The sequence below is a fragment of the Photinus pyralis genome, unplaced genomic scaffold (genome assembly GCF_008802855.1).
Source record: "Photinus pyralis isolate 1611_PpyrPB1 unplaced genomic scaffold, Ppyr1.3 Ppyr1.4_LG9, whole genome shotgun sequence".
NCBI lineage: Eukaryota > Metazoa > Arthropoda > Insecta > Coleoptera > Lampyridae > Photinus > Photinus pyralis.
Genome location: NW_022170878.1, coordinates 23,929,668 through 23,948,847, shown reverse-complemented (window position 1 = coordinate 23,948,847; position 19,180 = coordinate 23,929,668). Strand labels below are relative to the sequence as shown.

The 19,180-nt window shown below is 40.3% G+C and overlaps 2 protein-coding genes across 2 annotated transcripts; one reads left to right on the top strand and one right to left on the bottom strand.

Moving 5' to 3' along the window:
- Window positions 1-530: 530 nt before the first annotated feature.
- On the bottom strand, window positions 531-8,384 carry LOC116181132 (short-chain dehydrogenase/reductase family 16C member 6-like). Its single transcript, XM_031501408.1, has 5 exons — window positions 7,993-8,384; window positions 1,193-1,428; window positions 983-1,144; window positions 736-935; window positions 531-690 (listed from the first exon to the last, which is right to left on the bottom strand). Exons 1-5 carry the CDS (start codon window positions 8,243-8,245, stop codon window positions 588-590), a joined length of 954 nt encoding a protein of 317 aa, XP_031357268.1. The 5' UTR covers window positions 8,246-8,384; the 3' UTR covers window positions 531-587.
- A 1,416-nt stretch (window positions 8,385-9,800) lies between these two features.
- On the top strand, window positions 9,801-17,508 carry LOC116180948 (brefeldin A-inhibited guanine nucleotide-exchange protein 3). The gene is made up of 15 exons (XM_031501140.1): window positions 9,801-10,149; window positions 10,195-10,328; window positions 10,374-10,493; window positions 10,542-10,879; window positions 10,926-11,132; window positions 11,181-11,405; window positions 11,454-11,913; window positions 11,962-12,433; window positions 12,515-12,810; window positions 12,857-12,998; window positions 13,244-13,463; window positions 13,510-13,771; window positions 13,817-14,182; window positions 14,230-16,716; window positions 16,764-17,508. Exons 1-15 carry the CDS (start codon window positions 10,065-10,067, stop codon window positions 16,983-16,985), a joined length of 6,036 nt encoding a protein of 2,011 aa, XP_031357000.1. The 5' UTR covers window positions 9,801-10,064; the 3' UTR covers window positions 16,986-17,508.
- The last annotated feature ends 1,672 nt before the right edge of the window (window positions 17,509-19,180 follow it).

Sequence of the window (19,180 nt, the reverse complement as noted above, 5' to 3'; positions counted from 1 at the left end):
TGGCATCCTCAAGATACCCACCAAAAACTAAACACACATGTCTCCCACGACAACAAGAAGCTTGAACACAAACTTACAAAGTGAAATAGGAGTAACTCACAAGGGAGGAATAAACACTGTGAGCTCGGAGCTTGGAAAGAAGAAACCGGATGGTATGGGGCGGAACTAGAGATGGAGAAGACGAAGAACACCTGCCAATCCAACGGGACTACGTACAACGAAGAATCGCTACGATCCTCAAGGCCACTACCATTTCTGCACACATTAGCTCGTTGACTAATAACTAATAACCTACAATTTATTCAACTTCAACTTGGATTTCTGCCTTCAATTAAATCTATGAATTTGTTGCATGTTAATAATAACCACTTGCCTTCGTCGAAAAATCCATAGTTTAGGAGATATAGAGCAAAATCTGAAAAAAGTCGCGGTTTTTCGTGTAGGTACGCGTTTTCCACAACTTTAGAAAGTTGCAAACTCTTATACTGAATAAATGACGAGTGTTAAAGAACTTAATTAGAAACATCGCCAGGATTTGGGTTATATAAATTAAAACTATAGTAGGTACATGACTGTGCTCTAATTCTTCAAGCAGCTGTTGTATCTTGGCGACCGACCAAACCCATCATACTTTGCGGACCCTGTATAACACGGTACATAACCGCCCAACATAGTTTTGAAGGTACGTAACTAAAATGAGAATTGAAGTATAGTGCAAACTAGTCGAAAACTTACAATTTGATCGGTATGATAAACCTGTAACTTGCGGGCATCGTAAGAAATGTTTCTTCCCTTCTAATGGCTGTAATAATGCGAGTGGCGACGTTTTTAGGCTCCAGCATGGATAGCGTACGCGGTTTGCATCCTGCAAACATTCCAGTGTTGATGAAGAACGGACTGACTAATGTTAGGTGAATGTTGTCGTATCCATGAGTCTGAAACGGGACTTTTAATGGGAAATTTTTATAGGAAACGGCGAAACCTTCAATTCGGTTAGGAGACTCTCATGCAGACCGTGCAAGGCGTACTTGGTCGCGCTATAGTCTGTACATTTATAAGTACCGAGCATACCCGTTAGACTTCCGACAGACACGACATGGCCCTTGCCTCTCTTCAGCATATCGCTCAAAAACGCCTTGATGGTCTGAAATGGTCAATCGTAACTTTGGACTTGGAAAACTAAGGCTGTTACCCAGTAATGCGAAATGACGTTCACTTGGAAGGTTTTCTCAACCATGTCGTCCGGTATGTCTAGAAAGGTGCGTCCGGTTACAATGCCGGCATTGTTGATGAGAATGTCAACCGGGCCGAGATCGCTTTTCACCAAATTTGCGTGCTTGTAGACGCTATGTCGGTCGGTGACGTCCACAATATACGACTGGAGTTCCATTCCCTCATTGTAAAATCGCAATCGCAGTGCTTCAACCGCTGAAAATAAAAGTCAAAGATAAAATGAAAGGATGGCGGAATCTTCTACCAAAATTTCAGATCAGTAGTAAGTTCCTACTAAAAAATAGTTTGAGAAACAGAGTGTTTTTAGTAACTATTTTTAGATTTAAATTAGGTACAGGTCATTGTGAGGAATCTTTGTCTTCGACTTTTATGTCATTCTACTATTCATGTCCGATATAATTACTCTAATTAAGTACCATTTTCCATATAGTCATATAATCGTATAATGTTTATAGTGCACCTAATTATATTCGGTGATTGCGCCAAGAAATTCAAAGCCTAAACCAAACAAGTTAAAAAGTAATCGTAAACGATTTACATAAAGCGCATTTCCACTTGCATTCATTTCCCATTTGTAAGATGCAACTTCTGTTAAAATCGTAAAATCCGGCCACAAATATGAAAGATAGCGTTGCACATGGGCAATCCATTGTTGACGTGCTACTTCAATTTCAGTTTATGAGAAGAATTTCATTTCCATGCTTTTCTAAATAAGAAGGTTGGAACTGCGCATGCGCAAACCTAAATTGTAAAACTAATTTACTATAACTAACTAATAAACTAAGATTTTCCTTTGTTCCAAGCGCCTAAGTATCAAATTTCACTTAAATAGTTCCATAGATAAAAAGGTTGGCACGGCGCATGCGCAAAATAAAATTTTGAAACTGGCGCTAGATTTTCCTTTATTCCAAGTGCCTATGTATCACATTTCATTTAAATTCTTCCATAAATAAAAAAGGTGGCACTGCGCATGCGCAAAGCCAAATTTTGAAACTGGCGTTTGATTTTCCTTTATCCCAAGTGCCTATGTATCAAATTTCGTTTAAATTCTTCCATAAATAAAAAATTTGGCACTGCGCATGCGCAAAACCAAATTTTGAAATTGGCGTTTGATTTTCCTTTATCCCAAGTGCCTATGGATAAATTTCGTTTAAATTCTTCCATAAATAAAAAAAGTTGGCACTGCGCATGCGCAAAACCAAATTTTGAAATTGGCGTTTGATTTTCCTTTATCCCAAGTGCCTCTGTATCAAATTTCGTTTAAATTCTTCCATAAATAAAAAAGTTGGCACTGCGCATGCGCAAAACCAAATTTTGAAATTTGCGTTTGATTTTTCTTTATTCCAAGTGCCTATGTATCAAATTTCATTCAAATACTTTTATAAGTAAAAAAGTTTGCAATTCGGTTTATAAATGGTCGAGATGCAAAAAGGGCACTGTGAATTTTGAATCGATTCGATTCAACTTTTGGCATTGCGTATTATATGGCTAAAGCTATGCCCATATGGAATTTCATGCAATTCAGTTCATAACTAACGGAGATGTAAAAGCGATCGAACATTTCTAAACAAAGTTATCGTTCACACGGACAGATAGATGGACAGACAGACAAAGGAACAGACGGACAGACAAACCGGCAGGCGACAGATAGCAATGCAAAATTATAAACGATCTCTAGGATCGTTAATAAACGGCAAAAGTGTAAAATTATGGAACATGTAAAAAACGGTTTTTTGTGTTTTTTACAATAACTTTTTTTGTAAGCGGTACAGAAAAAATTCCTTCCTTGGTACAAGACTCGACACCATAACGAAATAACAAATAGCGAAAAAAGTAGAACAATAGCTCTTAAGATAAAAAACTAGTAGCGTCGCAAAGTTAGCGGACGGACGGACAAAGTGGCCACAATAGCGCATTTTTTTTTATTTTTGTGGAAATGCGCTAAAAACCACCAACTTCTTGGTGTTCCGTGTCTGTAGTTACCTTAGTAAATCATAATATATTGACATATATGATCTAAGCTAGTTACGGTCGCTAAGGACTTTATTAGTGCGCTACGAGTTGTTGAATCCCTATGGTAATTAAGCGGAAAGCTAAAACCTTGGATGCCATGCAAGAGACAAGTGGCAAAAGAAGAAAGCATTTTGGTGCAAGAGACCCGTTGAGAAAGATTGAATTTGATGTTTTATATGATTGGGTAAGTAAACAACTAGACGAGATAAACAGGCACTCGGAAACTTCAAGATCATCCCCTGAAATTTAAGGCAAGAGGTAAACGAGTTGTTGCTGTACCATTTTCAGTAGTTCCTAAAAATAGTTACCGTCTTTCACTGAAATTCTATGTAGATGCAAATGAGGACAAACGACATACTCCCCAATTACCTTTACCATCGGGGATTGTGCAAGCCGAGTTGTCCACTAATATCCACCAGGAGCTGACTTCTCGTTGGGGAGCTATTCTACGGTCAGGCTTGGATAGATAAGTGATCAACGACTTACTACCAACAGAAAAGAGTAAGGTCATTGGCGTACCAAAATTAAATCCGGATGTTGTGGCATAAATGACGGAACAGCACAAACGTTTAGTCGAAACGCACAGCTGCCATAGCCCGAGTGGAGGAAAGGACGGTCAATGTCCTCGTCTAAGTGCTGATGGTCGCTTTAGGACTTAATGAACACCTAGATATACTTTCAGATGACCAGTAAGGAAATGGCTATTTGGAAGAAATCTGTCGGAGAGGATGAACGATGCGAAGAGTCTTGGGCGGTCATCCACAGAATTTAAACCACGGAAATAAAGTTTGAATACAAAGAACATCTGAAACGAGCAAGGAAATGTGAGGGGCTGTCTCGGCCATAGAAGAAAGCTTTTTAGACAAACTAGCCGTGCAAACATTCAGCGATGCTGTACGAGGTACTGATGTCCAGCAAGCATTAAGGTTAGCAAGGCACGAGAGGATCGCGAAGGCCCCTTGCTCGCGCGTTGGAATTCGAAACAGAAAAGAAGGTGTCACACGGTACTGGGCAATCCGTGGAATCCAGCACCAAAGAAGAGAAATCCAGTGAACTGGTTCGAAAATTAGTAGATAGAGTAGACCATCTTGATGAGCGTTTATCCAAGATGAAGAAATTACGTTGCTGGCCACGTAACAAGGCTGGGCATCTAAGAATAAATTGCCCTCAGACAGACGGGCAGTTTATATGTGGATGGAGCGAGCCGTCATGGGAGAAAGTTATTCATTGTTGGTAGATACTGGTGCGACCTGATCTTGTGAAGAATAAAAAACTGATGCCATCCATCCTTAAACTCAAGACTGCAACCGATCTTGGAGAGATCGTGGTGGACGTTATTATTGGATACCGGTAAGCAGCAAGTGCTGGTGGCTGATACCGGGGATGAGATGATCTTTGGATTTTCTATGGACTTGAAGAATAGAGTGCGTCACGTCGGTAATGAAGAGCTAGTTCACCAAGAAGCTGATGAAAAGGTCTTTCTTTAGAAAAAGGGCTAATCGGTAAAAGCTATCATCGCCAAGAATCGATGACACTTAGAGGCGTAGCTAGGGCACAAAAGGGGGCGCTAAAATCGCCAATTATTAAATTTAAAAATCAAAATAAACCACAATAAACATCATATCAAGCATCCCATGGAATGAGGGGTGCCGATGACCGATGCACTTACGCGGTGTAGTTCATTTTTGCGGGATTAAAGTCGCCTACACAACGGCCCTGTAGTCAGGGTTGTTGAAGGAATTAAACACGATGACCATAAAAATTCAGTCGACTTCTTTTCTTCATAGTTAAGAAGACTCTGTCTGGTTCTACTGTTCTCCATAGCGTAAGTGCACCAGATGCTATTGTTCACCCATAGCGTAGGACTACAACCAAAGAGTAAATTATGGTTACTCTTTGCTACAACACCTATTGTTAACCCATAGCGTAGGTTCCTCCGGTCCTATTGGTACTCATAGTGTAGGATTACTCACAGTGAATTGAATAACTATAGTTTGGATGTTTTGTTTTTATTGTATTTTCCCATTATTTTCTTTTTGGACGAGTGTAAGTACATTGTTTACATTTCCATGAAATATACATTAATATTATGGTCGGTGTTTCTTGTGAGAACTCAGGTCTAGCCTGGTTAACTAATCGCACGGATTAAAATCAAGTAACGATTAGTGTCTGTGTCTGTGTCTGGTGAAGTTATGTAGGGTTAAAATATATATATATATATAAATATAATTATTATTATTATTATTATTACTCCCCAGCCATGTTACAGCTGCATTTGACATCTAGGGCTGTCACTGACTAAATAAGCCCCTTAAGAGCATCTAAAAAAGGGACAGCGCACCTCGGTGTGACCCTACGGGACCATTGATTTGACCCATTTTCAATTGGTTTGTTACATGTGGTATATATGTTAACTGTGCAAAGTTTGAACCGAATAGGTTCAAGCGTTTGCTAAAGACCGAGAGGCGTGATCCTACGGGGTCATTGGATTTGACCCATTTTCAATGTTGTTACATGTGGCATATGAGTCTACTGTGCAAAGTTTCAACCGAATAGGTTCAAGCGTTTGGCAGGGACAGAGAAGCGTGACCCCACGGGGTCATTGGATTTGACCCATTTTCAATAGGCTTATTACATGTGGCATATATGTCAACTGTGCAAAGTTTGAACCAAATCGGTCCAAGCGTTTGACAGTTATCATGTTCACGGACAGACGGACACCTCGCTTTGCTCTGCCGCTTAATAACGTGACAGTTCTATCATTAAAGTCGCTCACCGGCGGCGTTACCAGAAACGTCGGAGCGTCATCTCATAGTTAATACAAGCTCCAAAAGTGTATCTGCTTTTTAGGGGAAATCCCTTTATGTGATGGTTTTGTCCGTCCATCCGTCGGTTCCTTGTCTAATTCAAGAAGGAAAAGAGACGGCAATATCAAACCTTCGTTAATCGATTTGTACGAGTTCAAGGATCGTTGCTATTAAACATGAGCCGAATTAAAAGTTGTGTTTCCGCATGCGAGCCGATTTAATTAGGTACAAGCAGTGCACGAAAAACTCCCCTACTGAAAATTGTATGCGATTCTTCGATTCGTTTTATATCAGGCGCTGGAACCAGAACCGAAAAGAACCGGTACTGGAACCGGCATCGATTTCATTTATAAGCTTCTGACTTGGAACCGGAACCGTTATTTCAAAAGTTATGATAATCGGAACCGATACCGGTACCGTTATTATTAGTGCCAAGGAACCGGTATTTTTCGGTTCCCTCTCTTTTGTAGGTAGAGTTGCGGTTTGCGAGAGGGAAATGCGTGTTATATTGTTGCTCTTAAAATTTGTTTTTTATATAGGAACAAACGAAAAGTATCTAGAGAATCCTAGAGTCAGCATATCACACTTTCTGGAAACTACACATCATATCCGATTTCATTTCTTATCACCAATGACTGATCCTTTATCGACTGGATGGCCAAGAATAAAATCTTGCCTTCTGAACTACGTTTTGTGTTGTAGAATTTGCAAGAAATTTCAAAATCCAAAAATCCAAATTCTCACTTTTATTCAGAACTGCTCACTAACTTCTACCAACTTAACCTTAATACTAAACAAATATAAAATATTTTAGAGTGACTAATACCTATAAAATGAATCAAAAACAGTAAGAATGTTGAAGAATGTATAAGGAAAGCAATAGTTGAAACTACTGCTCCAGAAAAGCAAAGTAGAAAAAAACAGGCAGTTGAGGTGAAACGAGCGCGGAAGCCAAAAATATAAGTGTCAATCAAATTTTAAAAAATTTGTTTATATAAAAGAACAATGTACTTTAATTGTGTGTAGGTATTATTTATGATATATAATTATTAATCATTTATATTTTTTAATAATAATTTTATTTATTTATGTTGCAACCCTTAAAAACCGAAAAAAACTGGAACCGGAACCGGTACCGGAACCCTTAAAAATGGTTTTACCTAAATAACGCGCAACCGATACCTATATTTCATATGGGTTCCAACCCCTGTTTTATATTAAGGTAATTTACAAAGGGGCGCAATTTTAAAGCTTGCCCTAGGCGCCGTTTGGTCATGCTACGCTACCGATGGCACTTTAGATACTCTTACGAGAACTAAATGATTTCCAACGTCGGACATGCAGGGTGATTACTGGCAGGTTGGACTCGGCCCTTAATATCGAGAAAAGATTGCGTTCAGCGTTGGTTCTGGTTTATGGAAGTTGCTAAAAAGAGCCCGTTAGAAGTTCGTTGGTTTCGTTTATTTAATTTATTTAATTAATTTAATTAATTTAATTAATTTAATTAATTTAATTAATTTAATTAATTTAATTAATTTAATTAATTTAATTAATTTAATTAATTTAATTAATTTAATTTAATTTATTTATTTTATTTATTTTATTTATTTTATTTATTTTATTTATTTTATTTATTTGATTTATTTTATTTATTTGATTTATTTTATTTATTTTATTTATTTCATTTTATTGAGGGGGAATTTCAGTCTTGGCTGTTCTACCAACCTAACCCACTATACATTTATAAATATCCATGGCCGAACCCGGATTCGAACCATCAAGGACCCTTTGTACCGCAGGCCAGCTTAAACTGAACTGCGCCACATGGCATTAACGTGATGGGTATCATCAAGAGACTACACTGGATGAGGAAAAATTGTTTGGAGCTGAAGTAATTTGCAATGGGATATTGTACAGTTCCCTAAGTACATAACCATACCTCTTTCATTGGTGTCCCATACAACCACCTTCGCCTGCAGTCGGCCTAATTGAAGCGCCAACTCCTGACCAACACCTCCAGCTCCTCCAGTAATCACAATTCTCTTCCCTTTCAAACTTTTTTGCCATCTCAAAAATGACGGTGTTATCGTCAACAGGACCGTTTCCATACAGTAATAGACGCAGAGTGCACATATTACTAAAAACTCCCAAGTCCCACCAACAACTCGAAGTACCAATTCTTTAAACCACATCACATACGCTAATTATGTCACCCCGCTTCAAACGTAACTAGAATACAAAACTGGATCTTTCCGCTTTTGGTCTAAGAGTATTTTTGTGACAATTCGGTCGGCGAAAGTATTACGCCGAAATCCCTCCTATAACTCGTATTTTTAGTGAAAGTGTTTAGATTCTGTTAATTTCTTACGTTTATTGCAGGTATATGTATGTAATTCAATGTACATCTACAGGTTGTTGGATGGAAAGTCAAGATGCAGTATGTCATCGGTTTCAAGTGCACAAAGAAAGTTTCCGTGCGTTTAATTACCGTTTTTGACGTATTTAAAGAGCCACGGACAATGCATAAAATTTCATTCTTTATGCTAAAATTAATAGCTTTAAGAAAGTCTTCTAGGATGCGCATTGGTTTGGATAACTGGAGAAAGTGCATTGACTTATTCATATAGGTCTCACTCTTTTTACCTTTAGAAACTTTCTTCATTAAGAGGTTTAGTTAGATCCTAATTATTATTGGCTTAAATTGGCAAAGAAAAAAAAAGCCGAAGGAGCAAGTCAACGATTTTCGCAAGTATATTTTTGGGAATGATCTGAGCCGTTAGAAAGTTGTAAACAATTTGTTTAAAAACAAGTTGTAAATCAGCATAATGAATGATGAAAGCACATTTTTGGTGTTATAGATCAGTATTTTATTAGCAAAGGTTAAAATAAATCGATCTCACGAGTAACCTAACTCAAAATAGACTAGAGCTTGCACATCTACACTATAGCAGAAAGTGAAAATTTGAAGTCTCCGTCTATTGTAACTGCTGAAATCTCAGCCAAACAGCCAGACAGCCAGCCATAACGAATATAATAGCTCCTAACGATACTTCATTGCCAGTGTAATTACATACACAGTGCTATTTATTGAGAAGTAGACATAGGGATTTAGGTACATTTATATTGTTTTTCCCTATGTCTACTTTTAAATGACAAAATCTTTTCTGAAGGGTGCTTAATTTTATGGACTTCTGTATTTTTCATTTTGTTCGTGTGCGATGTATTCAGCTGAAGAAAAGGTTGATATTTTCCTTTGGTCTAGTGCCGCTAACAGTTTAAGGAACGTAAGAGATTTATTTTCCGTGAAGTATGTTAAAACAATATTCCAATTAAATATGACAGTCAGATCTTTATTTCTTTGAAGAAGTTATTATTGTGGATGCATATGATTAGCCTACCTTCAGAAGAGATTTTGTCATTTAAAAGTACACATAGGGAAAAGCAATACACGTAAATCCCTATGTCCACTTTTAAATAAATAGCACTGTAGAACCAGACTGACAAAGCCACCCTACCCATTATTGTAGCCTTTAGTTATATTTAGCTGTGTCTGATTAGTCAACCTTTATTTTTTTATGTCGTGATTACATTATTATAATCAACTTACAATTCCGGTAACAGTTTTTATCAACTTTGGTGGTTAAACAATGTTATTGTGAACATACTTTCCAGTTTAGTGAACGTGGTTCAATTTAAAACCAATCGAAAAAGTGCACAAATATTTCACGACTAATATCTTAGGGTCATTATGCAGATAGTGGACATCAAACCAATCGGAATCCGATCCAATCCATCATCTAGCAAACTATGTGCTTGAAAGCATAGCTTAACAAATGTTTAAGCAACAGCAAACAGAGCAATCTCGAATAAATTCAAAATTAAAGCGGCAAATGACCGCGCATTTCGGTATTGATTATTCTGGGGCATGCCTATGAGTAATTCAGAAAGCGGCATAATACGTATCGCGTATGGTGTGGGTCATTAGTAAATTTTAAACTGCATCAATAACAAATGGAGGATTTGTTATTAAATTTGATAAAGGAAGCAACTGGACCAAAACTTTCGTCATTAAGGCAGAGCGCACAAGAAGCCCATGGTAAGTTAGTATCTTACTAACATATTTTCTCAAGAGAACTTTCAGATTTATTATGCTCTCAAAATAATTTACTAAGGAATTCTTCCCATGAATTAAGAACTTCGACTTTTACACCGTTAAAGTTGGCTTTGGACACCAAAAAAAGTAAACTAGTCACCTTGGCCCTCTCAGGCTTGAACGTAAGTTGGCAAATTGCTATCGGTCCTTTCAGCCTTGCCTTTCAGAAAATCGTACGGGATGAAAGATTTCAAGCAGGATCCGAGCCAGAGGATGACTCCTTGTGGCTACCGGCGCAGCTGCTCCATGCGACCTCCTCGATGCTATCGCAGTGCGAAGATACGCAGGTGGGATACTTTTTGGAGACTGAGTAGCTTAATTGACTGTTCGAATAGGTACACATTTTAAGGGTGGTCTTAAATCTAGCCTGCAGCGCCAGTTGGACCTTAAATGGCCGATTGGTAATGTTGCTAATTAGCAGATGCGGCGAAGCTTATGAAACCGGCACGCAGCCGATCAGAGCGGCAGCACAGGCGGCTGCAAGTCAAACACTAACGGCTTTTTGCACATTTTTGGACGAAGAGCATCATGAGATACTACAGCAGCAGCAAAAACACAAAAATTCGGGCACAACCGCTGAAATGGTTTATAACAAAACTTCCGCTGTCGCTTGCTTCAATGAGGCCATTCCCGTTATGCAATACATTTGTAGTAGACTTGAAGAAACCAAAACGTATGCCACTAATTGAATGCCAAAATAATTTACCATGGGATTTTAGGTTTACCAAATCAAGCGATATCACTGTGTTTCTTTTGGAGTGCTTGTTGACGTTAGTGAATACTTTACCGAATACAGTCCATTCCAACGCGCATTTTGCCACCTTCTTATGGCAAAAATTCTGCCCGGCCCTTTTGGCATTGTTAGGCACACCGGGTGATCCGGAGCGACAAGGGCTGACAACGCACCAGTCAAAAATCGTTTACAGGTATTGGAACTGTAGTCTAGTCAGTTAGTGAGATTCTCACTTTTGTAGCATTGGAATTCAAGTGGTACGCTTGGTAGGGAGAGAGCGTGCCTTGCGACCGGTCCTTGAGGCGTTATTCCATAGAATGTTGCTTTTGCCGTGCCCGGGTAAAAGACTGGAGCCGCTGCGCGTCGCGAAGGAACTGTTGAGATCTCCTGCTCGTTTGGCCGATTTGCTCTTGCTGAGTGGACCCTTGCATCGGCATGCCGGCGACGACATGGCGATCATTCGTTTGTAAGTGGCTCCGACCATTCGACTACCATATTAGTGAGTTTCGTTCAGAATTGTAGATTCCATCGAGGAATCCTCCCAATGCAACGATCCCAGTATCATACTTGCAAGCGTCGAATGTGTTGGAGCACTTCTAGGTTCATTGGAGGCGTTATGCAATGGGGAAGGCCTCGACCAAGAAGGTTCCGAAATTGCAAACGTCCGCTATCCGACATTAGAGCAAGCCGATTACACAGGGCCGCTTACTTACCAGTCTTTAGCCAGGTTACCCAAACCGTACAGAGATGTAGTCGCCAATTTGAGGTACCAAAGCGATTCTGATAGCAGCGGCATCGACGGTGGCGGACAGAATGTTGAAGGTGAATCCGATTCGGAATGCTCAGGAGCGACCGAAGGCCCCGAAGAGTTTGTTGAACCCGACCCATCGGATGATAGCATTATGGACGATGAAAGCTTTTTAACAAGCCAACAACTGCAGCAGTTACACAATTTGCCAAAGTCGTTGCAATTGGTGCGTGTGTTCTTGAGCAAAGTAAATAAATAATACTGTTTGTCTTAGGGACGCACGGGCATCGATGAATGCAACGTCGATTTAGAACGCCACAACGCGCGCCACTTTGTAAAAACCCTGCACAATATTTTATTGCCCAACTTGCTTACGCTCAGATCTTCCATACAGATTGACGAATACCTCCAAGAGTTTGCCTCAAAGTGTTGCCAACACAATGCCGCCCAAAACTACGAAATCACTACTATAATGAACGCCGACGGTATTTATTTAGCCACGTACTCCGCCCTTTTGCTCAATTTAAAGCTAATCCAATCGTCACACTATGAAGGAGGTACTTCAGAGGTGTGCATTACAGAAGCTCAATTTGTAGAGGAAATACATGGTAGCGGGATATTGGTTTACGTCTCGGCTACTTGGTTGTGTGAATTGTACCAAAACGTCTTGGCCAAGTCGCTGTTGCAGTTAGCCGGATATGATCCTAAAGGGTTGCAACAACCGGCCCTAATCAATTTGTTAGTTGGTAGGTTTCGTCCTGTAAAAAATGCGTTCGCCCCTCTCTCAAATTCGTGTACCCTTTTGAATGTATTGTCACTCTTTACAGACGTCGGAGGTCTTTGTCCCACGCAGCTACTGACCGATTGGCAAAAATTACAAAGAGTTCGGGGAGTACCCGATATCAGTGCAGAAGTGGAAGCGGGCATTAAGCTGTCGCGCCGAGTGTTAACTTGCTGCTGGACGTCGGTGGTGTCGGTCTTGGGTTTGGCGTTAGGTGAAAAATCTTTGAGTAGCGGAGGCGCTTCTGCACTTAGTAGGCTAGTGGCACGAAGATCAAAGCAGAAATTTCGGCAACGAATTAAAGACGATGTAATCACTGCATGTCTGGAAGGATTGCATAAGGTATATTCTCTGTTGTATCAGATGTATTTTTCATGTTTCGTTACAGGCAGCGAGTTTGAGCAACACTCTGAAACTGCAAGCCAGAAGTAGTAGCATTTTGGGGTTGCTGTCTGCGTCTTCTTGCAAGATTCAGGGACCCAAACTTCCAGCTTCACACGCCCTTTCTTTAGATGTTATTTTGTCAAAAGGTAAACACCCACGGAAATGTACTACCTACCCATCAAAGCACTTTCACTATCTAACTCCTTAATTTACTGTGAAATGCTACTTTCCATTTCTCTAATGCCATGTTGTGTGGTGGTTTCGACAGAGGGTTTGAAAACCATAATTTTTCACGTTCATTTTTAAATTAGTTTCTAATTCCGTTTGGTTTCCAAAAATATAAAAAATTGTGATCAAAATGTTGAATTTCATTTCCAATGTAATATTGTAGGTTTGTCCCTTGGATCCCACAGCGCCGCTTGCTGGCCGCACGTATTCAATGCGTGTATTGCCATATCAAGTCTTGAACATGCGCTCTTCAGCAAAGCAGGTTCAACACAGCTGCTGATGGTCGCTCAGAACCAAAACAACGCCGTTACATCGACAACTGCAGTCAACACGTCTGATCGACTAAGTTTAAGCTTCAATTCGAGCAGCGACGATGAAACTTGGTAATAATTTTCCAAGTACAGTCTCGTACTGACTTTTGCCTTGCAGTGTGGACGTTTACAGTTTTTTGCAAAATTCGTCTTACTCCTCAAATTCCAATTCTCACGACGGGAACATTGCCGAAATTGTCGAAAGAAGCGGTGTCCACAACGGACAAGGACAAGGTATCCTGACAGGTGTATATGCCGCGAAAGTCTGTTGCGTTCTGTCAGTGAGAGTGGATGAATTATTCCACTCGGCCGCTCTCAGATTGCCTTTGCCTGGTTTTTGCAGTTTTCTAACGGAACTGTGTAAAGCATCATATGCTCAGGTGAGCTCTTCCAATTGAAAGTAACATTTAACAACTCCATTCCAGCTTTTTGCCAAAACCGATGAGTTGCCCAGCACTAAGAAATGGTGGAAAAAGGAATTGGAGGCAAGACAAAAACCACCAGCTACATTACTCCTACACAGAATTGGAGAAGTTACATTAAAATGCATACGATCTGGTAGACCCTTAATTCACACCATGAAAGTGTGGTCAATCGTCGGTCCACACTTCATGCAGGCGGCATGTCACAAGGACCCCAGCGTATCAAAAAAAGCAATTACGTGTATACACGACTCTGTAACCGCTTTACTCAATGAGCAGACGGAATTACCGCACTTCCACTTTAACGAGGCCCTATTTAAGCCATTCGAAAATCTGCTTTGCCTAGAAATGTGCGACGCGGACGTTCAGGTTGGTAAAATGTCGCTCGAATTCCAACAGTCTTGGTGTATTTCTAGGACCAAATCGTTTCCTGCCTGTGCGAATTTGTGGAAGGCAATCGAATCGAAATTTGTTCGGGGTGGCGTCCTCTGTTTGGTACTTTACGTGTTGCTAACGGCAGAAACAATTCGGCAGCTATCCTGGAGGTTTTTAAGGTGTTCCTATCCACGGACAACACCTTGGTGTTTGCAAACGCCGCTCTCGACTACATCATGTGCCTACTTTCGCATATCAGACACGCAGAGGGAGAAAAGTTCTCTGAATGCATATCAAATGTAAGTGATAAGAATGTACAAAAGAACATATTTTTGGACACTGTGGATGAAAGGAAGAAAAAAGAAGGGTCACGTGAAATTTTATGCGAGCAAGTTAATTTATGCTTGGAGTCCCTTAAGCTATTAGAAAATTGCGCGACCATTCTCTCAATGATGTACTACATGCCGAAATGCCCCACCTTCAACCTGAATCACAGAGTGAAGACGGACACGTCCCCACAGCTCGTCGATTCTGCTATACCCAACCCAGAAGTTGTAAGTCTTCCCACTTATTTCGAACAAGGCGACAACATGTCGTACGAGATACTCTCACCCAAAATCGACCTAGACAACTGCATGCGAAATAACATGATGCTACCCCAAATGGACAAGCCTAGCGGCGTAGTGAAAATATGGTTCGCGTTACTAGAAGGTTTGGCAACAACGGCCGTACTTGCCGAAGAGAGGAACCAGCCTTACGTCCTGGAAACCCTGTTCAAGCTGCTGAGAGATTTAATCGTAAATCCGGGAATAAATTTCGGCTTATATTGTATTAATCACCTACTTTTGCCTATGGTTCAAAGTTGGTTGAGGCAAAATATGAAAATCCCAAAAGTGGGCGACAATGGGCAACATTTTAAGCACTATTGCGGTATGGCCACTGAGTTAGTCGTTGAATACCTTCACACGTTGCAAGAGGGAGAGGAAGATGACAACAAACCTAACAACGTTGAAAATCCAGGTGCATCACTCGCATTGAAGCAGTTGCTTTTAATTTTGAATGAATGCGTAGCCCAACCACTGGAGAGTATAGCTAGACTGGGCGCATCATGCATGAGGCATCTAATAATAAACGTAGGACAAATCCTTACCACGAATCAGTGGGAGATATTGATAACAGCTATCCATAGATCATGCGCAATTAGTCTAAATCCGCTTCAACAGATTACATCCGCTTTTAAACCAAACTCGGATAGCTTTTATGGAGATTTAGCAACGGTGAAGGTTGCAGCTCGACGTGACAGTACTCCCGAAGAGAACGAACGCTTATACGAACTTGCTCAACAAGTCCTACTAATGCATTCCCAAAAGAACTGCAACAAGTGTTTCGGCAAACAGTGCGACTGTGAGAAACTCTCCACTAACATTACCGTTGACGATCGCAGCTACGTTTTTTTGCTCTTCCCACTAGAGGCAGCCAGCTCGTTCAACCCCGATCTGTTTACCATTCGAGTACCGTTCCGGAACTTAGTTCTGGGAATTTTGGCGCATCAAATGCTCATTCAGACCATTTCCAGCGCGTTACTGCAAAATTTAAATCACGTAACTCCAATTTTAAAGATTCTACAAATTAACTCCTGCAGCTTGCGCGGAATACTAACGCATGTGAACGCAAAACATGTTAATATACTCTTAAGATGTCTCGAGATGTCCAACGAGCGCGCCAAGGAGTTTGATAGCAGGCCTGGTTTGAAATTCTTAATGCAGAAAGTGGGTAATTTGAGTAAATCTGCTAATCTGTACACGCAAGCCAACACCTCGGAGGTGGTTGAAATAATCGTTTTGATCGAGCTCTGTTTGGACGGAATAGATAAATATTCGATAACTCCTAATCAGCTTAAAGAAATTTTGAGCAGGGAAGACAAGGAGAAATGCTGTAATGATGTTGACTACGTCGAACAGTTTTTGCGTAAGTTGCAGGCCAAATGGGAATTTATGTGCGACTCGTATGTCAACCTTTCAATTAACATACCGAATGCCAAAGAGGAATATGCTGAACAGTTTCATCCCAGTGAGCAAGTGAAGGTGATCGAACTTAAACGGAGCGAGAGTTTCTGTTCGTCCGACTCGGAGAGTTACCTTGATAAAAACTTTTTACCAAATTTAAACAATGAAGAAATTCTTCACGATACCAAGCGAAAGGAGAAGGAAAGGGACAGAGATAGCAGCAACGGAACTGATGACGAGGCGAGCGAGGATAACTCCCAAGTCCACTACAAGGTGAAGTATGACACTAACACGCTTATACAGATTCAGTCGTCGACCTCGTCCGAAAGCCTAAATCAGAAGTTAATGAGAACAAACAAGGAAATTGAGGAGAAAGTGGGTGCCTTAATGGAACAATACAGAAAACACAAAACGAGCCACGTCTTGGAGCCGAATCTTTCCAAAATTCATCCCAACCTTATTCCGCCCCCGCAGCCGATACCTCCCGAAATTCAGCAGCAAAGGGCCATAAGCATTTTTAAGGTAAGTAGACGTTCGACGTTCTGATCTTCAATTCGAACACCTTATAGGATTCGGAAGCCTATAAAAGTGCGAGAATTGAAACCGTTGAGGCGTGCATGGAATTGTTAAGTAGCCTATCATCAGAAAAACTATCACCTTTAGCGACAATACTAAAGGAAGGTGCTGTGATGCTGGTTGGGGCCCAAGATGAAAAAGTTAAACTTTCTGCAGAGAAACTCCTACACAGAATGAACATCTCGTATGTGGAAGATGACAATATTGACGTTTAAATTTTCAGTTTCCTAGTTTTTTGTTCAAATTGTGCGTAATTGATCAATGTTTACTTTTCTCTGACCATGTGTAAAAGCGGACGAGATTTCCAGGGGGAGGTTGTTTACGTATTAATTTGAGGGTTTCCATTGTTTTAATTTGTTCGTTTTCTGACAAGTGGTAATACGTTTCTTTAGACTAGAACGAATTAGTAGTTACTGATGGTGCCTCCAGAAATCGAAACTAAAGAAACATTTTGAAAGAACCATTGATGATAAACCTGAAGTCCAATTTTCGTGGATCAAACTGTGATATTTGGAATGTGTGTGGCAAGAGTATAGAATGTCCCAATTATTGATGAACTTGAACGATTTGTTAACTTTCTCAATTACGCAAAATTTGAACTTTTTCCTGTAAGCTATTTTCTGTGACGATTTTTAAATGTGAAAACTAGGCATAGAGTATAATGTACGATATGTATTTTGTGATTCGATGTACAAAAATATGCTATCACTATATTATTATACAAGAAAGAAAAGCAAAGGTCGTTTCGCTTAACTTTTCTCTGGAAAAGGTCTCACTGCTTCATGTTTGGTTTTAGATTCACTATCTGTAACTGAAACAAGTATTTACCTACATTCTAGTCATAAAATGGCGACGATAAACCTTGCCAAAGTAGTCGCTCTTCATATTCAATTGGATACAACTTCGCTCCTAGTGAGGGTATCGGGGGTGCCATCATATTCTTCTCCCTCTGCACATCTTCACCCATGGGTTTTGCTTATTAGGACTACTTTAACGTTAAAGTCCACTTAAGATCCATGGCACCTACGGTCTATGTTGTACTGTTTGAAGTTACAGGAGCATAGACCGTGCCGTGCCTATTCGATATTGACCTACAATAGTGCGGGAGTTATAGGTTTCAACCTTGCATTTTGTGATAACTTTATGAAACTTTCAGAGGATGTTCTAGACACCCTAAGGTTCAATTTCAGCTATGCCGCCACCCCCGCAACCCCGGACGGCCCTTGCTATAGCGGGTTTCTTAAGTGCAAGGTAGCATTTCAGTACCCGCACATAAAATGAGTCAAAAATGTATATCCAGAGTTTGTTTTGTACTTTCTTACATCTAGGAAGGTTGAAGATTATTGTCAAATACCCAGGGAGAATTTATGTAGGGTATTTTACGTGGTTTACCTATTTTTAAGGCGCTTTTAACAGTGCGGGCAGTAAAATCGTGACGGAGACCTCTTTTGGCTGCTCTATCGAATATTATATATTTAACTATGCTCTAAAGTATTTATTGAGACTTTACAATGCTGAAAGGAAAGTTAACGATAACTACGGCACTAAAATTATTGAACCCTATCTTGAGAACACTCGCCTCCGCAGTCGCACAATTCGGTGCAGGGCATGTCGGACTTGGCACAGCTGCATCTTTGTGTGCAACCTTTCTTAAGAGAGGCGGTAAGTAGGCGAATAGATGAATTTACAATTGAATCCATATTCAACAAACAAACTTAATCTACATACATTCGCAGGACATGTATGGGGACATTGCCTCCTGGCGCAACAGCAACTTCCGGATCCATGTGATTGGGGTTGGAGAAACTCGAGTGAAGATCAAGAATGGGAGCCTGTCTGGACTTTAAAACCTCCAGTTCCAGAAGCTTTTGTAATCTTAGTAAAATGTGGATGTAAGAAAGGTTGCACACAAAGATGCAGCTTTGTCAAGTCCGATGTGACCTGCACCGAATTGTGCGACTGCGGAGGCGAGTGTTCTCAAGATAGGGCTCAATAATTTTAGTGCCGTAGATATTGTTAACTTTCCTTTCAGCATTGTAATGTCTCAATAAATACTTTAGAGCATAGTATAATATTCAATAGAGCAGCCAAAAGAGTTCCCCGTCACTCCGCACTAGGGAACGCAATACCGGGATTGCAGGATCCCGAAATACCGGGATCCCGCAGCATTTTTGCAAGATTAATCCCGCACATAAATGGAGTGGGATCCCGCGGGATTTGCGGGACTGAGGAATTTGTTGACCAAGGGGACGACTCTGTTTACTTTGTTAATGAAACTGATAACGGCGAATTATTTTTTAAATAATTGTTAAACTTTTTTTGTTAAAAATGTACTATGATTTTTGAGGCACTTTAGAAGAATTTTTGTGCTTTACAGGTAAGGTTTTTTTGAGTTCTAAGTTAGGCCGAA